Here is a 26692-nt window from a genome sequence, read left to right as displayed (position 1 = left end):
TTGGGTGCAGCATTGCATGACTGCGCAATTATCAGTTGAATTAGTGCAGCGCCGAGTAGCAAAAAGAGGCCTGGTCATTAAGGGGGGTAAATCCTCAGGAGGGCAAGTGGTTAATTAAGTCAGTTCAGTGTCCTCAGCTGCTTCTAGTCTAATAGCTGCCTCTGCTTCCAGAAAGTGGTAGAATTCTCTGGAACATAGGTGTGGAGCTATGCAGATGGCAGTATGAATATTTATGCAGCCCTTGCCAATCCTAGGGAACAGGGCCCTGAAGACTTCTGGATAACTGCATAAATACTCTAAGAGGCTGGGCTTATGGGTTTTTTCTTGAGAGGATCAGTTCAACCTGGAGGGCTGCTGCCCTCCAGGGCAACGCTGCCATGTGCTCGCTGTTCGCAAGGCCTCAGATGAGAGCTAACTGAGGGGCTGTTTGCTGAAGATCTAGTCTGGTATCACTTGAAAAAAGGTGTCATTTGGAAGTTGTAAGGAGGCAACCAACTGTTCCTGGACATTCTGTAAGTACAGACTGTTGTGAGAGATCTTAGAGACTTTTAAGCTTTTAGACTTTATAGAAAGGAGATCACTGTCCTCAACTTGTACATGATTTCTGTTTTTGCAGTATACCACGCAATTCCCTCAACCCTATCCAAGTTCTCCAAAAATAAAAACAACACCCCTAGACTGGTTATTGAGACAAAGAGTGACAATGTTTGTGTGCCTGGCTGCAAGGCAGTTCACTAGGGAAAGCCTGGGCAAATTTCCAGGGGCTCCTACGGATGTAAGTGCTATACTTGTACAACTCCTGGCTGTATTGTACAACTCCTGGCTGCACTGAGTACACTTTCAGCAATATGGCGCACTCATGGCCGTCTTGCACACCTTCTGGCTGCACTGCATGGCTTGTGAGATAAGCTACCCCTCAGCTTCCTCCCTGTTTCTCCCTCCCTCTTTTCCAGGGACAAATCACCCCCTGCACAGTGGTCTTCTCCTGAAGGACTGGACCCAGGAACTCTGTACTCTGCTGCCAGGCCTCAGAATATTTATGGTCTTTCCCTCCACCTTCTGGGCACACCTCCTCAAGGATGGGCCGGAGCCCAATACATATTCAGACTACCTGCCCTGCTCTTCCTCCCATTATACTTCCAGAAGTCTCTAGAAAACAAGGGGAAGTAGCAGAACAACCTGTGAGACACTGGACAGCCCTATGCAATCAACTGCTTCACTGTTTACAGAGGAGCTAACTAAACTTACCTATCAGTCTACTCTGAACTAGGAGGGTGCTACATGCTAATAGACAAGTTATTGTTGTCTCTTCCTAACATCAATCATCTGCATACTAAAAGTTCCTTAAAATTGTGTGTAGTTTAGTTCTTTAGCTATGACCAAGTTTACACAGGACACCAACATTTTCATGACAAAGGTTCTTCTGGTAGATGATGCAATTCACAGCCACAATACATGAGTGGTTGTGTTCACCTATATAACCAGGGCTGCAAATACGGGGGTACAGTCTGTCCTAATGTATGGGGTCTGGGTTCTCTCTGCTCATCAGGGGACTCGGGCAGAAGAGGGAATCAAATCATGGACAGGGAGGGGAAGTAGAAATTAATTATAAGTGTTTGAATAGATGGCATATTACTCCCAATGTGGAGCACAAGATGGACACGGTAATTTCACGGATGTGTTGGAGAGGATGTGGGGAAGTGGGCACGTGGTATCATATGTGGTGGCAGTGTCCGGAAATACAGGTGTTCTGGCTGAGGATAGTTTATTTGATAGGGAAAATTACTAAAATCAATATAGGATTAGATCCAGAACTATGTCTCCTCCATATCTCAGAACTCTCAGTGAAAGCATATAAGAGTTCGGGGATATGGCATTACTTGACCGCAGCAAAGAGCCTGATACCCAGGTTCTGTAAGAAAAGAGAGGTGCCAACTGAGGAGGATTGGATGGGTAGAGTAAATCAGATCTCAAGGACAGAAAGATTGTACTATACGCATGAGGACAAGTTGGAGATGTATAATAAAAAATGGAAAGGCTGGGAAGAATATAAAGAAAAGGTGAAATATATGAAGAGATAATATCCCTGGAAGTGGGTTTAGAATTGTGTTTAGGAATAACAGAATAATATGGATTTAATCAGAGAAGAGAAAATGTGGAGCGTGGGAGGGAGAGGGGAGGAGGGGAGGGGATAGAGGGCTAGAGGTGGGGGGTATGGGAGGGGGGGATGGTAAGAAAAGGAAGTTATATATAAATAAATTATATAAGGAGAAAATATGGTTTTGATAACTATTTTAATAGAAATGTTGAAATGATTTGTATATGATATGAAAAATTAATAAATATTTATAATAAAAAAAAAATCATGGACAGGGAGGGTGATCTGTGCTGCAAGGGGGCAATTACAGGAACTGATCCCCTGTGTGGCTCTCTCTTCAGCAGATAAAAGCCAGATTTCTGGATGGAGAGCGGGGGTTGGGGGGAACTGTGACATATTTACTGGCTCTCTTGCTCTCTACCCTGAAACATCCCCTGTAAAATAAGTAAGGGTTAATATCTATAAAAATAAAATGCATACGATTACTGTATATAATGTACTTTTTTGCCTAAATGTAGTCAACTATTTAACATCTCTTCTCTTCGATGAAAGTTCATTTAGAAAATGAATATTGCATTAAAAAGATACAAAGCTATAAATCCTTTGTTTTTATTAGCAACCAGTTGGATACGATAAAATGTTATCAATTAGATTAACCAGGATGTCACTTATGTGACATTACACTTAAAGCAGTATATTACAAAGATCTAAATGATGGATGGGATTTTTAAGACGCCATAAAAAAATATATATCCACTTGAGGACCAGCTAAGATATATGTACATTATGGGTTTCAAGTTTCAAATTTTTTTTATACTTTTTGTGCACTATTTAATATTTGTTGCACAGTATAATTCAAGCATTCCATGGATTTTATTTGCACATTTATGTTTTTTTGTGGCACGGTTGCACTTTATATTATTGTATGTTTGCACAGTGAATTTTAAACTTTTTTTTGCAGATTTATTAAATATAGTATTTAGTTTTAGCACTGCTCTACTTGATTTCTATGGAATTTTTCACTATAAGTGGATGAATGAGGGTTAGTGTGTTTCAGAGCAGCACCTGGGCACATTGGTTTTTCATTCATTGCACATTCATTGCATATTTTATATTGACATCCATTAGGGGGCCTGTTGGTATAGCGCAGGTGTTCCATTCAAACATTTTAGGATGTAACTACATTGTTGAGTCCTATGATTTTCTTTAGCCTTTGGATAATTTTCAGCTTTAGGGCTTCTGTCCGGAAACCATAAATGAGAGGGTTAATGGTAGTCGGAATGACTGCTCCAAAAACTGATATCACAACATGAGCTGCAAGAGAAATGGACCCACCGTTTATCCGGTACCTTAATAAAACAAAAAAACTGGAGACAATGACTGTGGAAAATGCACTTAGGTGGGTGACCAGAGTACGGACAGCTTTTTGATAGGCCTCTCTGGAGAACTTTAGGCAAATCACAAATGTTCTTATGTAATAATAAAAGATGAACAGTAGACAGATGATATTTATCAGAAAAGCCTCAACAGCTCCAAAGATGTTATTGACAGAAGCTCCCCCACAGGCTAACATAATGAATGACGTATTATCACAATACACATTATTAATATTTACGCCACACATGTGGAGGTAAGCACTCATTGTCACTGGTATTAGGACGACAATAAAGGCAACCCCCCAGCTTGAGCTAATATATTTAATGGCTTTTTCATTATTCATGAAAGATGGGTATCTTAGTGGTTGACCAATAGCCAAATATCGGTCTTGAGCCATGATAGTAAAGGTAAATAATTCAACAGCAGCAAAACTGTGAATGCCAAAAGCCTGGATGAGGCATTCGAGAAACCAGGTACTCCGAGAGCCAGACAACAAGGCAATAAATATCTTGGGGAGTACAACTGAGCTACCATAGATTCCATTAAAGACCAGGTTACTTATAAAGATGTACATGGGCTCATGGAGTATTTCTTCAGCCCAGACCACATAGACAATCAAGCAACACATAGAAATTGTGAAGAGGTAGAGGGAGAGAGCTAAGACTACATAGAGAATTTTAAATTTTTCCAACTCCCCCAGTCCAAGAAGATCAAAACTTATGCTGAACCTGGACGCATTTTCCATTTCTTCAATTAGATTGAATTTTAAAGCATTTAGGAAAATATAAGAACAGTTAGTAGGTTAATAATAAACACAAGTGTATCTCAGGTTATATATGCAAAAAAATAATAAAAAACAAAATTGATATTAAAATGAACTTTAAAAAGCCTGTAGAGGCCAACCTATATACCTGCAAACTCTTACCTTAACATCATTGCAGCATGAGATATTTATATCATCTTAGATGCTGCATTGCTTCTGAGACTTATTCTCAAGAGAAATTTGCGATGCAAAGTAAGGATGAAAAATGACAATTAGTAAAATGTATATTCATCATCTGGAATATCCGTAGAGAGGGTGTACAGTTAGTGCCATATATCAATTCACTAAGGAATGTTGACTTAGTTTTCTGAACTTGAGTCAATATAACATTGAGAAAATTATTACCCTAGAACCTGAATCACGTTTATGACCTGTACTACACTACAGTATATGTTCAAAAGATTGTGGGTTTTTCTCCAAATGAGTGAGTTTGTTTTTTTTCCGCTGAAGGATAATGTTAAAGCTATGGCATACAAAGACATTTTAGACAACTAAACACTTTCTTGCTTGTGGCAGAAGTTTGATGAAGACCCTTTTCTGTTCCAGCATGACTGTGCTTCTGTGCACAAGACTAGCTTCATAAAGACGTGGATTGTCTAATTTGATGCACAGGAACCAGAACTTGTACCAAAGCCCTGACTTGAACACTATTGAACACCTTTGAAAATAATTTGAATGTCATTTTCAAACCAAGTCTTCTTTTCCAACACTTTTACCTGACACCACAAATGTTCTTTTGGCTGAATAGGCACAACTATGCATACTCCAAAATCTTGTGTCAAGCCTTTCCAGAGGAGGAAAAGCAAATTCTAGTCACAAGGCAGGGTTCAACATTCCATATTAATGGCCATGGTTTCAGAATGAGATGTCCAAAAAGCTCCTGCTGGTGTGATGGTCAATTGACCACAAACGTTTTGTTCATTTAGTGTAAATGCACCAATAACATTGTTCTTGACAAAGCGTCTTGCATAAATGTACACTCACCGGCCACTTTATTAGGTCCACCTGTTCAATTACTTGGTAACACATATTGCTAATTAGCCAGTCACATGGCAAAAACTCAATGCTTTTTAGCATCTAGACGTAGTGAAGACGGTGTGCTGAAGTTCAAACCGAGCATCAGAATGGGGAAGAAAGAGGATTTAAGTGACTTTGAATGTGGCATGGTTGTTGGTGCCAGACGGGCTGGCCTGAGTATTCAAAAACTGCTGATCTGCTGGGATTTTCATGCACAACCATCTCTAGGGTTTACAGAGAATGGTCCAAAAAAGAAAAAATATGCAGAGAGCGGCGGTTGTGTGGATGAAATTGCCTTGTTGATGTCAGAGGTCAGAGGAGAATGGGCAGACTTGTACAACATGATAGAAAGGCAACAGTAACTCATGTCAATATGAACTAAAATCTCTAAGGAATGTTTCCAACACCTTGTTGAATCTTTGCCATTAAAAATGAAGGCAGTTCTGAAGGCAAAAAAGGTCCAACTCGGTACTAGCAATGGACCTAATACTGTAAAGTGGCCAGTGAGTGTATATTGTTCTGTTTTGCATTGACAAATGCCTACTGACCTTTTAACAATGTCTACTGTTAAATTAATTTTCGGTAAGCACTGGTCCTGGCTAATATGACAGTAAAGCTGTTGTGTCCTTAGCATTGGGTTACCATAGAAGAGATACCAATCCAAGTTAAAGACAGAGGAATGGTCATTTTGTTAGCAAATATGAGATGTAAATCTCAAGGTGGGAAAGTGAACTGGTAGCATGCTATGAGAGTCTTAAATGCAGAGTTTTACATTTTTAGCTAGAGCGAAGCAAGATATCAGCTCTAATGACAAGAATGGCGAGTTAGACACTGGTAATCTCTTTTTTTTTTTTGCAGTTTTGCACTACAACAGCTTTTGTGAGTTTCAGATTCTGAATACCACTGGTGTTTTTGTCTAATTCTTTACAGTATATGTTATTGATGAATATGACGGTCCAGCACTATAGACACCCTCTTGTACTTTCCCAGTTGTAACTAATGCTGAGCTACTTAATGGTCAATGACTGTCTTAACCACTTCCCTACCGGCCGTTGTATATAAACGGCAGGACGGTGGCAGTGCAGGGTCGGGTGGCCGTTTATAAACGGCCTTCCCACACCCTGCTTGTGCGCGCTCCCTGGGAGCACGCAGCACCGCAATCCGTTGCCCGCTGTGTACTCCGGACACAGTGGAACACCAATCGTCGGATGGGACCTCTGTACGAGGTCCCGATCATGTGATTGCTGATTGGCCAATCAGTGATCACATGCAAAGTAGAAAGTAAGATGTCACTTGTGACATCATTGCTTACTACGTGTGAAATCTGTGAATGATCACAGAGGTCACATGGTACAAGGCTATTCACAACAGCCTTGTACCATGTGACAAGCTGTGACCAATCACAGCTCACTCAGTACTTCTCAATGACTGCAAGAATGCAGACAGAGAGAAAGAGAAATGATTGCTTTTACATACTATACAGTGTAAAAAAAAGAAAAAAATCTTCATCACCCCCCACAAGTAGTACAGTGTCATGGTGACACTGTACTGTTAGGGTGACAGTATGTAAAAAAAAAATAAAAAATAAAAAATAATAATATAAAAAAAATTAAAATGTAAAAAAAAATGTTTAAAAATTATAATGATTTTTTTTTTACTAAAAAGATAACGGAATACATTTTGGCCAAGATGTATGATGAAATATTATTTATTTGCAAAATTGTATAAAAAAAACACTTTTTTTCAAAGTTTTTGGACTTTGTCATTTACATAGCAAAAAAATAAAAATCCCAGCGGTGAAAAATACTACCAAAATAAAGCTTTATCTGTCTCAAAAAAAATGGTAAAAAATCCATTTGGGTACAGTGTTGCATGACCGCGCAATTGTCATTCAAAGTGTGATAGTGCTGAAAGCTGAAAATTGGCCTGGGCAGGAAGGGGGTAAAAGTGTCCGGACTGGAAGTGGTTAAGGTGGAATTGAATGCTTTGGGACCCCAGAGCCCCAGTATGCAAACAAATGAACTTCTCTTCCAGAAAAGCTACTGTACATTGGTGCTCCTCCTCATCACTCCTTCACTACTATGTTCTACTGGTCATCTTGCTGAGGCTGAATGAGTTGTCACTGGTGGGGAAAGAAGAACCCCATTCTCACTGGTGCTGCTGTGCTATCAAGGGGCATTACGTAACCATGGACTGGAGTTTGGTGTTCAAATAGACAGTCAAACTTGTACAAGATGCAAGGGTATTGAATGGGAAAGTCATGGATCTACTTGTGGGGAGGGTTTATATGGAATGAAAAATGTTTTTTCTTTTTTATATATCACAGGATACACAGCAGACTTAATATTCCTTACTAACAACGTTATGCACCAGCTAAAAGTGATTGAACACCAGCAAACAACAGGAAATCTCCACTTAACCCCTCCCATACAGGAAGTTTTTGTTTGTTTCTGAAGGTGAAGATCACTGTTGTGGGTTTCTCTTACTATGATATCAGATTTTCTAATGGTTCTTTCAAGATTTAGGAGACTGGTTGATATTCAGATCCTTTTCTAAGGCCATCATTGCTCAACAGAATGGTACCCAGATGAAAAGAACACAACATGGGGATGGTATGTAATGCTGCCGATTGGAATTGGACCTTGCGTATACAAAATCCTGTGCAGTAATTCAACTAAGGTGTTTCCAATGGGGTTCTATACTGTACAGGTCAAGGGCAGTGAACTGCAAATGGGGGATTGAGTCCCTAAAGGTCCTCTGAGGCAAAGCCGCCATGATGAGTGGAGACTGAGCCTTTGTGCCTGTGTTCATGTGCTGCTGTGTGTATTGCTTTACTCTGTTCTCTGTCAAGCTCATTCTAGGTAACAGGAACTCCTATGCCTAGTAAACCTGCAGGCCTATGTAGCTGCTTGTGTATTGTGTACTGTATCTCTGTACAGGTCTAAGGCGGGGGTGGAGCAGGAACAAAGAGGATCTCCACCCTCCACACTAGTGGCTTCAGGCCATGCCATGCATACTTGTGTGTGAATAGTGGCTTTGACATCATTTAGGCTAGGGTGTCATGTGGCAACCATTTTGATAGCACATTCAGAAGCCTGAAAGCAATGAAGGCACAGTAGCAGATGTAGTGACAGCGGTGGTTGCAGCATTAGTGACTATACTTGCAGGGAATACAGGGCAAGCTGCCCAGCTAGGGGAACACATTTCAAATCCTTGGTCACATAAGTACTCCAATTGGTGGGCACTGGCAGCTGATGTCATCAATTAGGTTAACCAGCACACTGCTGTTATTATTAGTGTCCTCTCAGCTAACAGACATTGATTTTTTTTTTTAGCACAAGTTTCATTATATTGGAGTCAGTGGGCCATATGTCTCTTATGTGGTGTAGAGGTGGGCATATAGGGGGAAATGGTTCTTAGACACCTCCATAAGGTCAGGAAGATCCTAGACATAGCCTCCCTGGTGCAGCTTCCCCTGGGGTTCGGGGTGTTTCCGGTGGCTCTAAACCCCTTCCCTTGTTGATTATTTCAGCTATCTCCAGAACACCTGCCTCCTGTTCCTATGTAACTACAGAAGATTTGTCATTTAAATTGCTAAAGATATTTGCTAGTGAGGGCTGAGTTGGTCACAAACAGAGGCATTCCTCTTCTCCTCCCCCTCCTTCTTTATGGAGAAGGAAGTGGTGGAGGATGAATCGGTAGTAAATTATGGGCAGCCTGAAAAAGAGGAGGCAAAAAAGTCCTTTTCTGAGGACCCTGCACCCAAGAAACCTCAAAATTAGAGTTTATCTCAGACTCAGAAAGCCTTTATAAGTTTTCTTGTAAAAGTACTATGCATTGACTTGAAGCTGCCACTTCCTGATTTTTTGTCTCAGAAAGTTCTGCCCCTGGGATCATGGCAGCCATCACAAGACCCTCAGTTGTTTCTTTTCCATCTTCATCTTAAGGAGGATTTCATGTCTGGACTATACTCATCCTGACAAGGTATTCCCTCCATCAAAGAGATTTACTCAGCAAAACCCTATGGAGGAGGAATCTACTAAGAAGTGAAGATACAGAGTTTTCCCAAATCAACAAAAACTTCCTGTGTTTGATGGACAACATTCCAGTTTTTAAGGACTCTTCTGAAAAATGACTGGAAACCTTCTTCAGTTCAAGGCATCATTTGATTTGGTGGGGAATGCCTTGCAGCCAGTGGTGGAATACCATCATTTTCAATTTGTGACCCTGTTGTTCACCCTGTTCACAGCCCTCCGAGTATTCACAGAAATTCTGGCTACAATTATGGGCTTCACCCATTCACTTTCTGGAGCTAAACATATCTGTCCCACTTGATTCTCAATCTCCAGAAATTGGCACTAGTGGATTTCTCCCCAGCAGTTTGTGGCAGGGAAGTAAGATTTCCCCATTCTTGAAAGCTGCTGACAATGGACCCCAGCTTAGTGAGTTTGGTGGGGGGAAATTCTTGATCACCATTTATTGCAGGGGGCTTGGTCCCCACAGGAGAAGTTGTTGCCAAGCAATATTATGGAACTGCAGGCAATCTGACTGGTTCTATTAAACTGGTTTGTAAAGCTGCAGGGTCTGGTAAGGGTACAGTCAGACAATGCCACAGCTGTGGTTTATGTATATCATCAGGGGTCACCAGGAGTTGAGCAGCCCAGTAAGACATTGATTTCAACCTGTCATGGGTGAAGCTTCATGTTCTGTTCTGTCCGCAATATACATTCCAAGCCTAGAAAGGTAGAATTTCTCAACTGCCAGCAATAGGAGTAGGTTCTTCATCTGGAAGTGTTCAGGGAACTATGTTGGTAGTGGGGCACTCTAGATGTAGATCGTATAGCATCCAGGTTCAATGCAAGCTGGACAGGTTTATCTCCAGGACCAGGAATCTTCAGGCCTTTGCGGTGAATGCTCTGGTGACTCCATAGGACCAGTTCTTTCTGATTTATACCTTCCCTCAATTACAACTTCTTCTGCATTTACTTGGCAGGATTCAAGTGGGGAGTTAATACCTGCTAGGAGCATGTAAATACTCCTGTACCACAGTCTCATGTTTGTGATAGCATTTATAACACATGCTCCAAGCTCCCTATTTGTCTTTCCTATTTTCTGTTTGGGTTCTCCTGTTTATGATCTCAGATTGGACTATTCTCTGTACTATGCCTGCCTTTTTGACTATAGATTTGTCCCTAACTATTCGGAACCTTACCTGCCGTGTACCTGGACTGTCATCGAACCACTCTGCCTGTCTGCCAACCGCAAGTACCTATTTACTGGGCTCAGTTTGTGCCTGCGCTGCCCCATAGCATTGTTTATAAGAGTGCTGGTAGGCTTGCTTGCCTTATGGGAAAGGGGGCTGCTATAGGTGAAGATCACAGAAGACAGCTATGTTGCTTGACCACATGCGCTAGGGGTAGGCATGACAATACTGGTGATCCTTGTTGCATTGGCCTAGCCCAGGAGAACATTATATTTTGACATTGTGAACATGTCAGGGGACAGTCCTTGGGCTGTTCTGAATTGTCTCGACTTCATCTAACAAGGTCCAATATTCAATATTTCTATATTGTTGCTGGCTTTAACAGCATGGCTATTGAAGCCATAACCCTAAAAGACAGGGGAGTATGGTTATTCACCCACTTATGAGAGTGATATGGGCTACTTCAAGGATTTACTAGAGTATCTGGAAGTCATATCTGGAAGTCATATGTGGCCTGGTGTGAGGTGAGGAATTTTCACCCTCTCAAATAAGTTATGGGACAAATATTGGATTTCCTCTAGACAGGGGTTGACATGCATTTGACATGCAGTAGAATGATGGGTGAGATTTTGGCCTGGCAGTCCTTTGTCAGAGGCTGGTTGCTTCTTGCTCCTTGGTGCATGCCTTTGTACAGAGTGTCATGCATTTTGTTCCTCCTGTCAGATCCCAGTCTGATCCCTTCTATTCTACAAAGACCTCTGTTTGAGCCTATTCAGGACCTTCTCTTAGTTATTTTGACCTGGAAGGTTGTGTTTCTTGTTTGGCATAGAGGGTATCAGAATTGGTGACTCTTTCTTGCAAGAAACTGTTTTTGGTACTTCACCATGACAAGATGGATCTTTTTTACTTAAGGAAATTTCAGCTTTCCATCTCACTCAGGACATTGTGTTGCCTTCTGTTTGTCCTAGGCCTCAGTTGCCAGGGAGTAATGCTCTCCACAATGTGATTGAGGCTATACTCTTGTAAAATTAATGGCCACAATTAAGCAATCAGACTGTCCTTTTGTCTATCCCAAGGGGCCAAAAGAGGTTGATGGGGTTGCCACATCTACTATTCCCATTTGGATTTGTCAGCTTATCTCTCAGGCTTATGTTTTGAAAGAAAAGGCTCTATCTTTCCCAGTGACAGCTTATTCTCCCAGGAGTGTATATGCCTCCTAGGCTGTCTGGCATCAACCTTTGGTGACTCAGGTTTGCAAGGCCTGCAACCTGGATACTGGTTCACACTTTTACAAGATTTTAACAGGTGAATGTTAGAGATGCAGCCTTTGCTTTATTTTTTGCAGGCTGCTGTGTGAGGTTTTTTTTGGGCATGTTGGCAGTTGTGTCACCCTTCCCTCATGATCAGCGCTTTGGGATGTCCCCGTTACTAAGGAATAATAAGGATGTCTATGTCTTGTGATGTACAATAAAGAAAACATTATTACCTGTTTGTTGGAGTACATCAAGGGACACAGTTATCCCTCTCCTATATATTGTGGTGTATGGCTTGCTACAAAAAGAGGTCCTTCCTGTATGGGAAGGTTTATATAGGAGGCAACTTCCTGTTATTTCCAATCATCTGTAGATGGTCCCCAAATCCTGCACCCCCTTGTGAATGAGTATGCGGGACATAGTACCCCTACTCATTCACCCAAAAAGTGTAAAAGTGAGTAAAAACACAATATCAGTTTTTATTAAAAATCCCTTCATTAAAAAACAAAAAAAGTGACCCCGACCCTTGTGACATCAGCAAACCAACACACCTGTGGTCGATGAAATCACAGGGGGGGAGAGGGGGGTCACCCGGTGATGTCATCAGGAGACCTCACCCCTTAGTTATTTTAGAACTGTAACTGTAAATCCTTTGTCAGGGTTGGTGTCTGGTATTCATTGTGTTTGACAGTGGATCTACTTTGCAGATTTGTTTTTTAATAAAGGACTTGTTAAAAACTGGTATTGCATTTTTACTCACTTTTTATGCTTTTTTGGTGAATGAGTAGGTCATACTCATTCACATTGGGGGGGGGGGCATGATCTGGGGGCTCCCCTCGTTAAAGGAGGCTTCCATATTCAAATAAGCCCCCCCACACATGAAGACCATCAAAACCACAGCCCAGGGTTGTGGGGAAGAGGCCCTTGTCACTATGTCACGGTCTGGGTCAGGTTCAGAGACCAGTTGCTATAGCAGTAAAAGGCTTACCTGAAACCAGCAGGATCAGCACACCAGGAGGTCACCCTGGGAAACAGCGCAGGCTCACCTGAGGTGCGGGGTCTAAGTATTAACTGGTTTTCACCAGAGCTCCTAGTAGTGGAGATGGATTTGGCTGCATGTTTACACCAGGTCGCAGATCTCAGGATCACCCCACCAGGAAATGAGCAAGCTGGAAACCAATAGCGGATCAAACAGGTTAGGGATCAAACAGAAGCGGAGTCAGTCACAAGCCAAGGATCAGTCACAAATGGTAGCAGATGAGGATGAGGCAAAATTGTAGTCAGTAGCAAGCCAAAGGTCGGTAGCGAAGATGTAGACGGCAGCAAGAACGATAAGCGGGATGTTGGCTGGGAAGGCACAATAACCTGGCAAGGAGGAAGTGCATGGGCATGGCTTTTATCAGGGAGTTCATGGGAGGAGCAAGGAGTTCAAGGTTCAAGAGAAAACAAGGCACTGGTGAAATTTGTTAGTTGGGGTCTACCATCGGGCTTCCCGTCGGGGGGTGGAGCCTGAACATGGCGGCACAGGAGAGTGGGGAATAGACACTCTCCGATAGCCTTCCCCACCTACCCTCCCTAAAGTGTCCTGAGGGTCTAATTAGCTGAGCTGGTGGGCTGCTGGAGACCAACCTGGAGAAGGGGGAGATCCCGGCGGTGGTGCGGTGACTTGTCTGGGAGCAGGGAGTCGAGGCAGCCATTCTCCGGAGGTCTGCCTGTGGTGATCCCGGAGAGAGCGTGGGGTTGCCGGGCGACGAGGAGGAGCGGCATCACCACGTGGGCTGCTGCGGGGGACTGCTGGGAGAGAGAGAGACCGGCCGGCGTCCTAGGAGGCTGGGGAAGCGCGCCCGACTGTCATTACCAAGCTGTCCCCGGGAGAATTTGTGCAGTACAAAGGAGAAGAGGAAAAAGGGACCCAAAGGAACCCCCTTGAAGAAGAGGATACGGTCGCAGGAGATAAAACAACTCAGGACTGCAATTCTGAAGCTGCTCCATAGAGGAGGGTGAGTGAGAGTTGTTGATCTGCCTATGTGATAGCTGTTCAGATTGTGTTATAGGCTATCTGATATTCAGCTTAAGAATTAAGGAGGGGGTTCCCAGAGAGGGTCTGAAGGATTGGAAGAAAGAAGTGACAGTTTAAATATATACCCCAGAGTCTTAAAAAGCCTTAAAAATCCTACATGTGACATGAAAGGGAAAAACAGCAAAGGAAGCATGCCCAAGAACTCCCAAACCCAAACTGTAACAATAAAAAAATACACGTCGCAGGGGAAATTGACTCCAGTAAGATCCCAGGAAATAGGTGAAAGGAGTGACCTGGAAATAAGCTTACATAATAGTTCAAGATCCTCCCTGGGTGCAGTTAACAATAGCCAACAAACAATGGAAGGTATGGAGATGGGAGAAATTGAAAAAGATTTGCAAATACTGAATAAAAAGGAAATGGCGGAGATGTTTAAAAACCTGGAAAAATCAATAAAGCAAGAAATGGGGATAATTCGGAAAGAAATGGGACAGCTGTTAACTAGAATGGAAGAAACGGAGGAAACAGTTAAATATAACACCCAAATTATCCCAAAATTAGAGAAATTGATAATAGATACCCGGAAGGAACAAAAAAGTCTGCTTGATATGATGGAGGATCAAGAAAATCGGGAAAGGAGAAATAATATTAGAATAAGAGGAGTCCCAGAGCTGTTACAGGGGGAAGATTTAAAGGAGACCACATGCAAAATCTTGAACTCCATAATGGATAGAACTGTTGCGGAGACGTTTAAATTGGATGGAGTTTTTAGGATAGGAAAGATCCAACAAGAAAAAGGCCCAGAAAAATCAAGAGATATAATCGTTCAATTCCATCATGGAGATAAATATGAGATATGGAAGAAGATCAAAGGAAGATCAAATATTAAATACGGAGGGAAAAATATTCAAATCTTTGCAGATATAGCAGCTGGGACACTGAGAAGAAAGAGGTCACTGAAACCATTACTGGAACTGTTGAAAAAACATAATGTGCAATATAGATGGGGTCGTTCAGCATGTTTAATCGGTTGGAGAGATGGAGTCACAGCATCTTTGAGATCCCCTGAGGATATGAAAGACTTTTGTAATAAATTTGAATTGCAGAGAATAGAGATCCCGGGATGGGAAGAGGAGGAGGGAGAGTCATATGTTGGGAAAAGAGGAATGGCAGCTAGTTAGAAGAGAAAATAGAGAGCAAATAGATAGAGGGACATCAGGGAGGAGGGGGGGAAGGTGAGCGGTACATGGACGGAGCTGAGCCCCCAGGTTGGAATCAAAAGTGGGACCTTTTCCACAAATGATTCATAGGCAAATAAAAAGGGAGGGGAGGTGGAGGGAGGGAGGAGGGGGTGGGTGGGAGGGAGAGAATTGGGGAGGAAGCGAGGAAAGCGAAGGAAAGGGGGTTTTAAAATTGACATCTTGTATGAGAGAAGAGGTATAAGGAAGGGGAAGAAGAAAGGAAATGGTAAAATAGGAAGAAGATAAATAAAATATGGAGGAAATAATGTAACCCATAATGTAAATGGGTTAAATTGCTCGGGTAAAAGATTTAGACTATATAGAGAATATAGAGAATTACAGCACAGAGAGGCCTCAGTTGTATTTTTTCAGGAAAATCACCTAGAGCTAAAAAAAACATTAAGCTGAACTCTAGACATCACCCGACATGGTATTATGCAGATTCCCCAGTTAAGAGAGCGAAGGGTGTGGCTATAGGATTTGCAAAAAACATCAGGTTTGAACTGGAGGATAGAAAGACGGACCCGGAGGGGAGGTTCTTGTTCTTGAAAGGTAAATTGCAGGACACTGAGTGTACGCTCGCAAATATATATTGCCCTAATAGGAAGCCGGAGATGTTTTTGAAAGGGGTTATGAGAAGATTGATGGACTTTGGAAAGGGATATTTAATAGTGGCAGGTGACCTTAACATATGTATGGATCCACAAATAGACACAACATCTGTAGCGCAGAGAGGGGGAAATAGGTCGATGGGATCATTGAAAAAGGTGATGAAAGAGAGTCAACTGGTGGATAGCTGGAGAATTGTCAACATGAGGGATAGAGATTACACTTTTTTCTCTAGTGTACATAGGACATACTCTAGATTGGATTATATACTGGTGGACCCTCGACTCATTGAGGATTTGATTAGGGTAAAAATAGAAGCAATAACTTTTTCGGATCATGCACCTGTGGTAATGAAACTAAGATGGGGAGGGAAGCTGTCAGGAGGCCCGTCATGGAGGTTGAATGAGGCACTCCTCATGGACCAAGATACCGACCGGAAGATCAGGGAGGAGATAGAGAGGTTCTTTGAGGAAAAATGAAACGGGAGATGTATCACTAGCTACAGTGTGGGAGGCGCATAAAACATATATAAGAGGAATCCTTATTGCGATTGGGGCAAAGAAAAAAAGGGAAAGGCGAGAGAAGATTAGTGGGCTCTTGAAGGAAATAGCTGAGATGGAACTCCTACATAAAAACAACATAAGGAAAGAGATAGAGCAAAAAGTGATAAAAAAGAGGGAAGAACTAGAGAAAGTAATGGAGGAAGAAAAAATGAGAACTTTTAATAAGATCATTGGGGAAAGATATAGATGGGGAGATAAATTCGAGAAAGCATCTGATGAGAGCCTTGAGGAGAAAGAAGAATAGGAACTACATAGATAAAATAAAAAACTCCAAGGGAGAGTTAGTCCATTCAACCAAAGATATTGCAAAGGTATTTAAGGTTTACTATAGTAAATTATATAATATTGCCCCCAAGGCATAAGGATAAAATGGTAAACATTGAAAAAAGAAGGGATTATTTAAGAAATGCAGGATTACCAAAATTAAGTAAAGAACTAATAAACTCCTTAGAATTTGAAATTACAAAGGAAGAACTAAAAATAGCATTAAAAAGCTTTATGACGGGAAAAAGCCCAGACCCAGGCGGGTATACCGTGAGGTATTATAAAAAATACAGTGACTTACTGCTACCTAAGTTAAAGATATATATGGACTCACTGGGGGGAGAGATGGAGATGAGACAGGAATCCCTACTCGCACAGGTGGTTCTAATACATAAGGAAGGTAAAGACATCACCCAGTGCTCAAGTTATAGACCGATATCGTTATTGAACATAGATACAAAGCTGTACGCAAAGGTATTGGTGAATAGGTTAAAAGATCTGATGCCAGATTGGATACATGGAGATCAGGTGGGCTTTGTTAGAGGAAGAGAGGGTCGAGACAATGGGTTGAGATCCCTGCTGCTAATACAGAAAAGTAAAACGGAAAAAAATCCAGTGGTGCTGCTCTCGATAGATGCGGAGAAGGCATTTGACAGGGTCAACTGGAGTTTTATGATGGATACACTAGAGGTTCTGGGATTGGGTAATAGGATGAGAAAGTGGATTGGAAGGTTGTATGAAGGACCGTCTGCAATGGTAATGGTAAATGGAGAGAGATCAGAGACTTTTTCGATGTCAAACGGAACTAAACAGGGCTGCCCACTTTCCCCATTGTTGTTTGTCCTATCTCTGGAACCCCTGTTATCAACAATTAGGAAAAACATAGATATAAGGGGAATTAATGTAGGAAAGATAGAACATAAGATAGCTGCCTTTGCGGACGACTTATTGTTCTATGTTGGAAACCCTAGGATAACACTTCCTAACTTAATGAAAGCACTGAAGGAATATGGGGAGATGTCAAATCTAAAAATTAACCCGAGCAAAACAGAGATATTAAATATAAATCTTCCAAAGAGTGAAAAAGAAAAAATACAGAGAGAATTTCCCTTTATACGGAAAGATAGAGAAATAATGTACCTGGGAGTAAAACTCACTCCTTCACAGAAAAACCTTTATAAAACTAACTATATCCCATTGCTAAACGAGATGGAGGAATTGAAGAAAATTGGTGGAGGAAATCCTTCCTGGCTAGGTCGTATTAACCTGATAAAAATGGTAATTGTCCCTAAGATACTGTATAAATTCCAGATGATTCCCATTAATCTCCCAGAGGTGTATTTTAGGACAATTAAGCGAATGGTAACAAATTATATATGGAAAAATAAAAAACCTAGGATATCATATGAAGTGCTAAGTAGAAATAAAGAAAAAGGGGGGTTGGGAGTACCGGATTTTAAAAGATATCACAGAGCAGTTATTTTAGCAAGAATTTTTGATTGGACGCACAACTCAAAGAGCAAACATTGGGTCACAATAGAAAATACACTTAGTAGAAAGGATTTGAGTAGGAGCGTGTGGGTGCCAGTACAGTTTAGAGAATTAGGGGAGATCACGAGTATATACACTAGGATTGTACTAAGGGAGTGGGATAAAATGCACAAACAGAGGAAATGGGATTTTAATTCTTTGCTAATGCCACTAAGAAACTCAGAGTTTTTTCCCCCAGGTAGAAAGGAAATTACAGGCAGATGGATTAAGAAGGAGGACGCTCAGTTGAGAGATGTAATGGAGGGGGTAAAATTAAGAACACTGGAGGATTTTAAAAGGGAAGAGGGAAAGATTTTCACTAAGATAGATATATGGAGATATAATCAACTGAAACAATTTGTGGAGAAACTGACGAAGCCCCTTAGAACTAGGAAAGATTGGAATGTATTTGAGAAATACTTAGAAGCTCGAGGTGATGGGAAACACAGCACTGCTAAAGCATATAAAGCTCTCACTGATTTAGATAGTAAGTCAAAACTAAAGTACATAGGAAAATGGGAAAGGGACTTAGGAGTGGAGTGGGAAGAGCACACACAGAGAAAAATATATAAAATGGTACACAAAAATATAAGCATGCGTGAGGTGGAAATGAATTTCAAATGTTTGACAAGGTGGTATGTTACACCGATGATTGAGCACAAGATGAGTGGGGAAAAACAACCTTGGTGTTGGCGAGGATGTGGAGGGTTGGGCACGATGTACCACATATGGTGGGAATGTTTAAAAATACAAGTATATTGAAAAAAAGTTATAAATCAAATTAGGATTATTACTGGAACGGAGATCGGACTGGACCCTGAAACCTGTCTTTTTCATAACTCAATAATATCTGAGAATAAATATAAAGAACTGGGTATAGGGAGTTACCTAAATGCAGCAAAAAGTTTGATCCCTAGGTTTTGGCGCAAAGTTGAAGCACCGTGAGAAGAGGATTGGATGAATAGAGTCGACCAGATCGCTAGATTGGAAAAACTTTATTATATACAGGAAGATAGGATGGTAGCATACTATATGAAATGGGAGAAATGGGAGGAGTTTAAGGTAAAGGTAAAAGAAGGTACTGAATAAGTAAGTGTAAAGAAAGGGGAAAGAGAGAACAAGAAGAGAGGAAGGGAAAAAGGGAAAGGAAAAGGAAAAGGAGAAAATATAGTAATTTGTCTTTCTTTCTTTCTTTCAATTCTTTGTATCCAGAGGATGTGAGATATTAGTCAATCAGATAGATGTCATGGGTTTAAAGAAGTGGGATGGGGTGGAGGGTGGGTTGAAAGGAAGGGAGTTAGGGGGAGAAAATGATACGAAATAAGGGTTTTATGAGATTTTGTTATGTTGTATTTTCCATTGTAAAATTTTGTATTGGTCTATTTGAAAATGAATAAATATTTAAATTAAAAAAAAAAAAAGAGAAAACAAGGCACAAGGCAGGATTATCCAATAGATCCGGCAGGGTGTAGTCCAGCATCCCAGGTAGCTCAGTGAGAAGAAACATTGCCTCTCACCGCAGAAGGCCCAGGTGCACTCCCAGGCTCTGACACACTATCAACATGGGGACAAGGTGCTTTGGGGGGTGGCCCCCCCTGCCCGCCCCCCCCTGCCCCAAAGCACCCCCCAATTTTGAGGTCATGTGTTCTGGTATGGTTTAGGAGGGGGCCTCACTTGTCCCCTCCTTTCCTTTCCTGACCTGCTGGGCTGCATGCTAGGATTGTGGTTTGGTATTGACTTTGGAGGGACCCCACACTGTTTTTTTTTTTTTTTTTTGGCATGTGGCTCCCCTTAACATCCATACCAGACCCTTTGGGGAACCCCATGCTGTTTTTTTACTTTATTTTTCATTGCTGACATTCTTCTGTTTACATTTTTTGTTGATATGGGTCATCGATTGTTAAAGCGGAGCTCCACCCAAAAGGGGAAATTCCGCTTTAAGGACTGGTCCCCCGTTCCCTGTTAAGTATTGGCACCTGTGGGGAGTGGGGGGGGAGCAGATACCCAAAATTGACAGGTACCCGCTGCCACTTCTGCTGCAATCACCTAGACGAAGATGTCCTCCCCCCTCCCCCGTAGTCTTCTGGGACATGTGACAGGTCCCAGAATACTACGGGACCATTCAGAAAGCACAGCTCTACTCGTTCATGTGCAGTGAACACCCGGCTGTGAAGCTGCAAGCTGTCACAGCCAGGTGCCCACACTGCCACACTGAAGATGCCAGTGCCGGAAACACCGGGCAGCCGGTGAAAAAGGCTGCAGGGGGGCTACCCTGGGATCGAGGGAAAGGTAAGTGTCTGTTTTTAAATGTGAGTAGCTACAGTTTTTGTAGCTGCTGACTTATTTTTTTTTATTTTCACTGGAACTCTGCTTTAAGGACTCAGTGGCTGGCTTCCCGGCCCTCTTCTTAACAACCAACTATTCTTCACATAGAATTCAGATGGGTCGATACATTTTTGACCAATTTGAATTCGCAACATTCCAAAAATTTGGAATTCATTAGAAAATGAATAAACAAAACAAAATTAAACTAATTTTAATGAAATTCGTTACTATTGTTATTCGGAAATTTGGATACATCCGAATCTCCAAATAACCCAAAATTTGTCAGAATTTAGATTCGGACCAAAACAAATTGGATATGTCTAATGAGCTTGGGTTTGGGCAGGAACTGTGACCACGTGCATACAGTATTTTTGAACTGCATTTCTAAAACATAAAAGGGGCATAGACAGCCACAGTTGCCGGATATGGTAAACAGCCAAAGTGACAGTTGAGGTGGGCATATTCCCGTAATGCCCTACTTAGTTGCAGATTGAAAAAGAAGGGATGAAGGAGTGTAGGCAAGGTGCAGAGGGGAACAATGTACAAGAAGTAAGCAGTGTAAGAGGGGTGCAGGGTAGAGGTGGTGAGTGTAAGAGGAGTGCAAATGTGAACATTGAAAGAAGGGGTGATGCAGCGATGAAAGAAAGGTGCAGAGTTCAGTGGTGACAAGAGATGTAGAGGTAAGTTGTGAATTATCAGTCTATGATTGAATAATTATTTTTTTCCTTAAGGGAGGGTTATGGTTATCTCCCTATGTTTGGTATGCAGAAAAACATATGAAATATTAGAGTTTAATTTTTTTTTTAATTATTGTGCTGAGGTTTAAATGTTTCTATGAAACTGATGCTTTAATAAGAACTTTGTGCGTTACAATTTGTATGTAATCCGTGTGCCAGACAATGTAAATGACTATTCTGTAGGCTACATAACTCTGCTCACCCCAGTGAGAATTATCTCACTAAATGTTGTGATGCTTGAGTTGTAACATAACATCCACCACCGTAGTCTAGCAGTCTTGTGTGGTGGACTGTTCCTGACATCATCAAGCCCATAGACCTGCTCTTACATAGTTACATAGTTTGTCTGGCTGAAAAAAAGACAAAAGTCCATCCAGTTCAACCATAAAAAAAAAAAAAAAAAAAATCCTACACCCACAGTTGAAACAGAGGAAGGCAAAACAACCCAGCAAAGCATGATCCAATGTGCTCCAAGAAAATTATAATCCTACACCCATAGTATAAATTTTAGTAACCAGTTATATTCTGTGTATCCAAGAAAAGCAATCCAATGAGCTGGCCAGAGCAAACTCTTGAGGGAGTCCATTACACATTTTCACAGCTCTTACTGTGAAGATTAAATTTATTTAATCAATTGCAGTATGATTCTGTGAAGGTGGCAGTTCCACTATAAAGTCGATGGAAATCATACTCCATGGCCTGTCGGGTACCCGTAAGGGACGCAGTAAGCCCAAAGCTTTATTCCTGGTGAGTTTATTCCTGTTACAGATGGCATAGGTCTTCACATACGCTTCACAGTCTTTAGCCATACTCGGCCACCAAAATGTGCATTGAATCAACTCCAAGGTCTTGCATACTCCAAAGTGGCCCACCAATGGGTGGTCGTGGCAGTAGCCCAGGACCAGGGTCTGAGCTTCTTCAGGTACCACGATCTGTTCCCCCTTCCATAAGAGTCCCTCTCTACTCTGTATCGAGACTCCAGGTGGGTTTGGGGCCTCCAAAGATGCAGCTTGTAGTTTAGAGAGAAGTTCTTATTGCAGAAGTAAGAAGGTACCTGTCGGCAGGATGGTATCTGGTTTATGCTTTTCTTTAGGATCCTCGAACATACGTCAGCGCATCAGGTTTTGTGTTCTTAGACCCGGGTTGGTATGTTATGTGGAAGACGAATCTTGAAAAAAACAATGCCCATCTGGCCTGATGTGGTCTAAGGCACTTAGCTGTCCTCAGATACTCTAAATTTTTATGGTCCATGTAGACCAGGATCGGGTGCAAGGCCCCCTCCAACAAGTATCTCCATTCTTCTAATGCTGACTTAATTGCCAAAAGCTCCCGGTCTCCGATATCGTAGTTCTTTTCTGCCGGAGTAAGCTTCCTCGAAAAGAAGGCTACTGGGTGCATAAGCTCCTTCACACCCTTCCTTTGTGACAGGACCACCCCAACCGCGTTTTCGGGCGCATCTACCTCCAGTATGTAAAGTAGAGGTGCATCTGGATGGCTCAAGATGGGAGCTGCCGTGAAAAATTTCTTCAGAGTTTCAAAGGCAGCCTGTGCTTCTGGCATCCATTGAAAACGTACCCCCAGTTTTGTGAGTTGAGTGATGGGGGATACCAGGCCTGAGAAGTTCTTGATGAACTTCCTGTAGAAGTTGGCGAAGTCAATGAACCGCTGGATCCCTTTCTTATCTGTGGGCACTGGCCATTCCAAGTAAGCTGAGATCTTCTGGGGGTCCATGGCGATTCCTGCAGTGGAAATAATTTGAAATGGGATGCTGTGTTGCTCGAAGCTGCACTTCTCTGCCTTGGCATAGAGCCCGTGCTGGCAAAGTCGCTCCAGCACGCTCATGACTAGAGATGAGCGAATTTTTCAAAAATTCGATTCGGCTGATTCGGCGAATTCCAGGAAGAAATTTGATTTGATGCGAATTAATTCGCTATGAAGTTAACTTATAAAAAGGGTTTCTAGGCTTCAGAGAGCCTTTAAATTAGTGCAGAACACTGTACCTTTAATTTAAATGCCCTTGGAGATGAGGAAGGAGAAGGAGAAGGAGAAGGATGAGAAGAAGGAGAAGGATGAGAAGAAGGAGAAGGAGAAGGAGAAGGAGGAGAAGGAGAAGGATGAGAAGAAGGAGAAGGATGAGAAGAAGGAGAAGGAGAAGGATGAGAAGAAGGAGAAGGAGAAGGATGAGAAGAAGGAGAAGGATGAGAAGAAGGAGAAGGATGAGAAGAAGGATGAGAAGAAGGAGAAGGAGGAGAAGGAGAAGGATGAGAAGAAGGAGAAGGAGAAGGATGAGAAGAAGGAGAAGGATGAGAAGAAGGAGAAGGATGAGAAGAAAGATGAGAAGAAGGATGAGAAGAAGGAGAAGGATGAGAAGAAGGACAGTTCTGTGACAGTTTCTGTCTATTTCTGACAGTTCTGTGACATTCACTCCATACAGCGGTTTCAACCACTGTATGGAGGGAATGTCCCAGAACTGTCAGAAATAGTCTATTTCTGACAGTTCTGGGACATGTATGGAGTGAATGTCCCAGAACTGTCAGAAATAGTCTATTTCTGACAGTTGTGGGACATTCCCTCCATACAGCGGTTTCAACCGCTGTATGGAGGGAATGTCCCAGAACTGTCATAAATAGTCTATTTCTGACAGTTGTGGGACATTCACTCCATACAGCGGTTGAAACATTGTATCTATTTGTTTCCATAAATGGATCCATTTATGGAAACAGATACAATGTTTCAACCGCTGTATGGAGGGAATGTCCCAGAACTGTCAGAAATAGTCTATTTCTGACAGTTCTGGGACATTCACTCCATACAGCGGTTGAAACATTGTATCTATTTGTTTCCATAAATGACATTCTGCAGATACACTTAGAGGAGCTCTGCAGATACACTTTTTGCTGGCTTGGAATTATTCTTATTTTCATCCTACTTCTTCTTCTTCTTCTTCTTCTTCATCCTCATCCTCTTCTTCTTCTGAGGATGAGGATGAGGATGAAGAAGAAGAAGTAGGATGAAAATAAGAATAATTCCAAGCCGGCAAAAAGTGTATGTGCAGAGCTCCTCTAAGTGTATCTGCAGAGCTCCTCTAAGTGTATCTGCAGAATAGAGGAACTCTGCACATACACTTTTTGCCGGCTTGGAATTATTCTTATTTTCATCCTACTTCTTCTTCATCCTCATCCTCATCCTCTTCTTCTTCTTCTGAGGATGAGGATGAAGAAGTAGAAGAAGAAGAAGAAGTAGGATGAAAATAAGAATTCCAAACCGGCAAAAAGTGTATGTGCAGAGTTCCTCTATTTCTGACAGTTCTCTGACAGCTTCTTCACATGTACAGCGGTTGAAACATCTGTATCCTAAATGGAAACTAATAGATACAATGTTTCAACCGCTGTACATGTGTTCCTTCTGTCAGAGAACTGTCAGAAATAGCGGAGCTCTCTGCAGGGACACTTTTGCCGGCTGATCGGGAAAAATCCGATTCGCGCACCCGAAGTAGGCAAATATTCGGATTCAACGCGAATCAAATTTTTCCTGAAATTCGTATCGAATTCCGGTTCGCCTGGTTCGATTCGCTCATCTCTACTCATGACGTGACCTCGATGTGCCTCCAAGGATGGGGAAATGATCAAGATGTCGTCTAGATAGACCACCACAAAGATATCCAGGTAATCTTTGAATATGTCGTTTACAAAGTGCTGAAAAGTGTCAGGTGCATTGCACAACCTGAATGGCATGACAAGGTACTTGAAGTGACCGAATCGGGTACGGAATGCTGTCTTCCACTCATCCCCTTCACGTATACGGACCAAATTGGTAGCGCCTCTGAGATCCAACTTGGTAAAAATAGATGCCGTTCTAAATCTCTGGAACAACTCAGGGACTAGGGGAAGGGGATAACGTTTTTTTACTGTTACCTTGTTTAGTTCTCAGTAATCAACACAGGGCCTCAGGGACTTGTCTTTTTTTGCACAAAGAAAATTCCGGCTCCAGCCAGTGACGTGAAAGGACAGATGAATCCCTTTTGGAGGCTTTCGTCTATGTACTCCTTCAAAGCTCCCAACTCACAAGGTGAAGATTTAGCCGAAGGGGATCTCAGACCCCAGAAGAAGGTCAATTGGACAGTCATATGCCCGGTGCGGGGGAAGGGTGTCTGCTCCCCGTGGACTAAATACATCAAGGTAGTGATAGTAGTCCGAGAGGATTGATTGAGCTAGCTCTTCATCCGTGTTCACACAGAATAGGGTCTGGGTAATCAATGGTGTCCTGAGGCAACAATGCTCCTGACAATAAGGTGAATGGAACTGAATTGACCCTGTTCTCCGGTTAATTTGGGGGTCATGTGCTCGTAACCAGGAGAGCCCCAAGATAACAGGAAATAATGGGGATGCGATGGCGTCCAAACGGTGAAGTTCCTGATGCTGACTGGCCACCGTGGTGCAGATCGGAGGGGTCTCACGGTCCACCAATCCAGATTTTATCTGAGACCTGTCAGCCAGGAAGATGTTCAGGCTGTGTTCTTTGGTCTGAAGGGGAATCTGCTGCTGGGCTGCAAAGTTAAGATCTATGAAACAGCTGCAGGCCCCTCAATCAATAATGGCCGTCACTGGCACGGTTCTTCCGGGGAGCTGGAAAGAAATAGGCACGGCTAAGTGGGTTGAATTATTTAGGCACGTTGGAGACATAGCAGAGGCGACAAAGGCACACTTACTCAATTTCTCTGGACAGGAGCGTACAAAGTGCCCAGCCGCTCCACAGTAGAGACAAAGGTTGTTTACCTGACGTCTCTGACGTTCCTCGAGTGTCAGAGAAGGCTGCATCAGTCCGAGTTGCATAGGTTCGGGCCCATCCGACGGCTCAGGATTCCGATTACTAACTGGGGAATGAGGCTGGACTGGGACCCGAAGTAACACCCATGTCGGTCTCGGACCTTGACTGGATCTCTCTAGCCTTCATTCCCGCAGCCGGCGGTCGATTTGAATGGCCAAGGTTATCAGATCTTCCAGGGAATCCGGTACGCCCACTCTGACTAGCTCATCCTTAAGGGGATCAGATAGACCCAAGCAAAATTGATGACGCAGGGCTGCGTCGTTCCACTGGGTGTCCCCGCTTCAGCGTTTAAACTCGGAGGCATAATCCTCTGCTGCCTGGTGACCTTGTTGCAAGGTATGCAGGGTCGCTTCTGCCGAAGAGGCTTGTTGCGGGTCATCATATAATTGAGGCATTGCTTTAAAAAATGTGGAGACTGAATTCAGGTGTGGATGACGAGCTTCCAGCAGACAGTGGGCCCAGCCTTGGGGTTCCCCTTGCAATAAGGATATGACGAACCCCACCTTCATGGATTCCAAAGAAAATGTCCGTGGCTGTAAAACAAAGTACAATTGGCAGGAATTCTGGAATGCCCTGAGCTTCCCTCGATCCCCGTTGAACCACTCTGGTGTTGGCACACGAGGTTCCGGCGGAGGTACAGCAAACATTGCTCCGGCAGAGGGTTCCATGGGGCCCCCGGCAGGGGATGAGGTGACCGGAACTGCTAGCGTGGTTGCTGGTGAGGTTAGGGTCTGAATACGTCCCTCCAGATGTGTATATCCCTCTTGAAGTGTCTTGACCACTTGGGTGAGCGCCGCCAGATGTT

General features: G+C 42.6%; 1 protein-coding gene across 1 annotated transcript; it reads right to left on the bottom strand.

Annotated features, from left to right (window-relative positions):
- Positions 1-3266: 3266 nt before the first annotated feature.
- LOC149438356 (olfactory receptor 52N5-like) lies at positions 3267-4103 on the bottom strand. Its single transcript, XM_089659910.1, has one exon. The coding sequence runs from the start codon at positions 4101-4103 to the stop codon at positions 3267-3269; it is 837 nt and encodes a 278-aa protein (XP_089516036.1).
- Between the last annotated feature and the right edge of the window lie 22589 nt (positions 4104-26692).

This window comes from Staurois parvus, unplaced genomic scaffold, assembly GCF_062004578.1.
Source record: "Staurois parvus isolate SC_StPar_1 unplaced genomic scaffold, SC_StPar_1.0 ptg001192l, whole genome shotgun sequence".
In the NCBI taxonomy this organism is placed as follows: Eukaryota; Metazoa; Chordata; class Amphibia; order Anura; family Ranidae; genus Staurois; species Staurois parvus.
Note: the sequence above shows the minus strand (reverse complement) of the source record. Positions and strands in the feature narration are given on the sequence as shown.

What these genes read in the sequence shown, in the direction of transcription:
- LOC149438356 (XM_089659910.1), bottom strand. Translation starts at nt 4,103, where the DNA reads ATGTGTTGCTTGATTGTCTATGTGGTCTGGGCTGAAGAAATACTCCAT.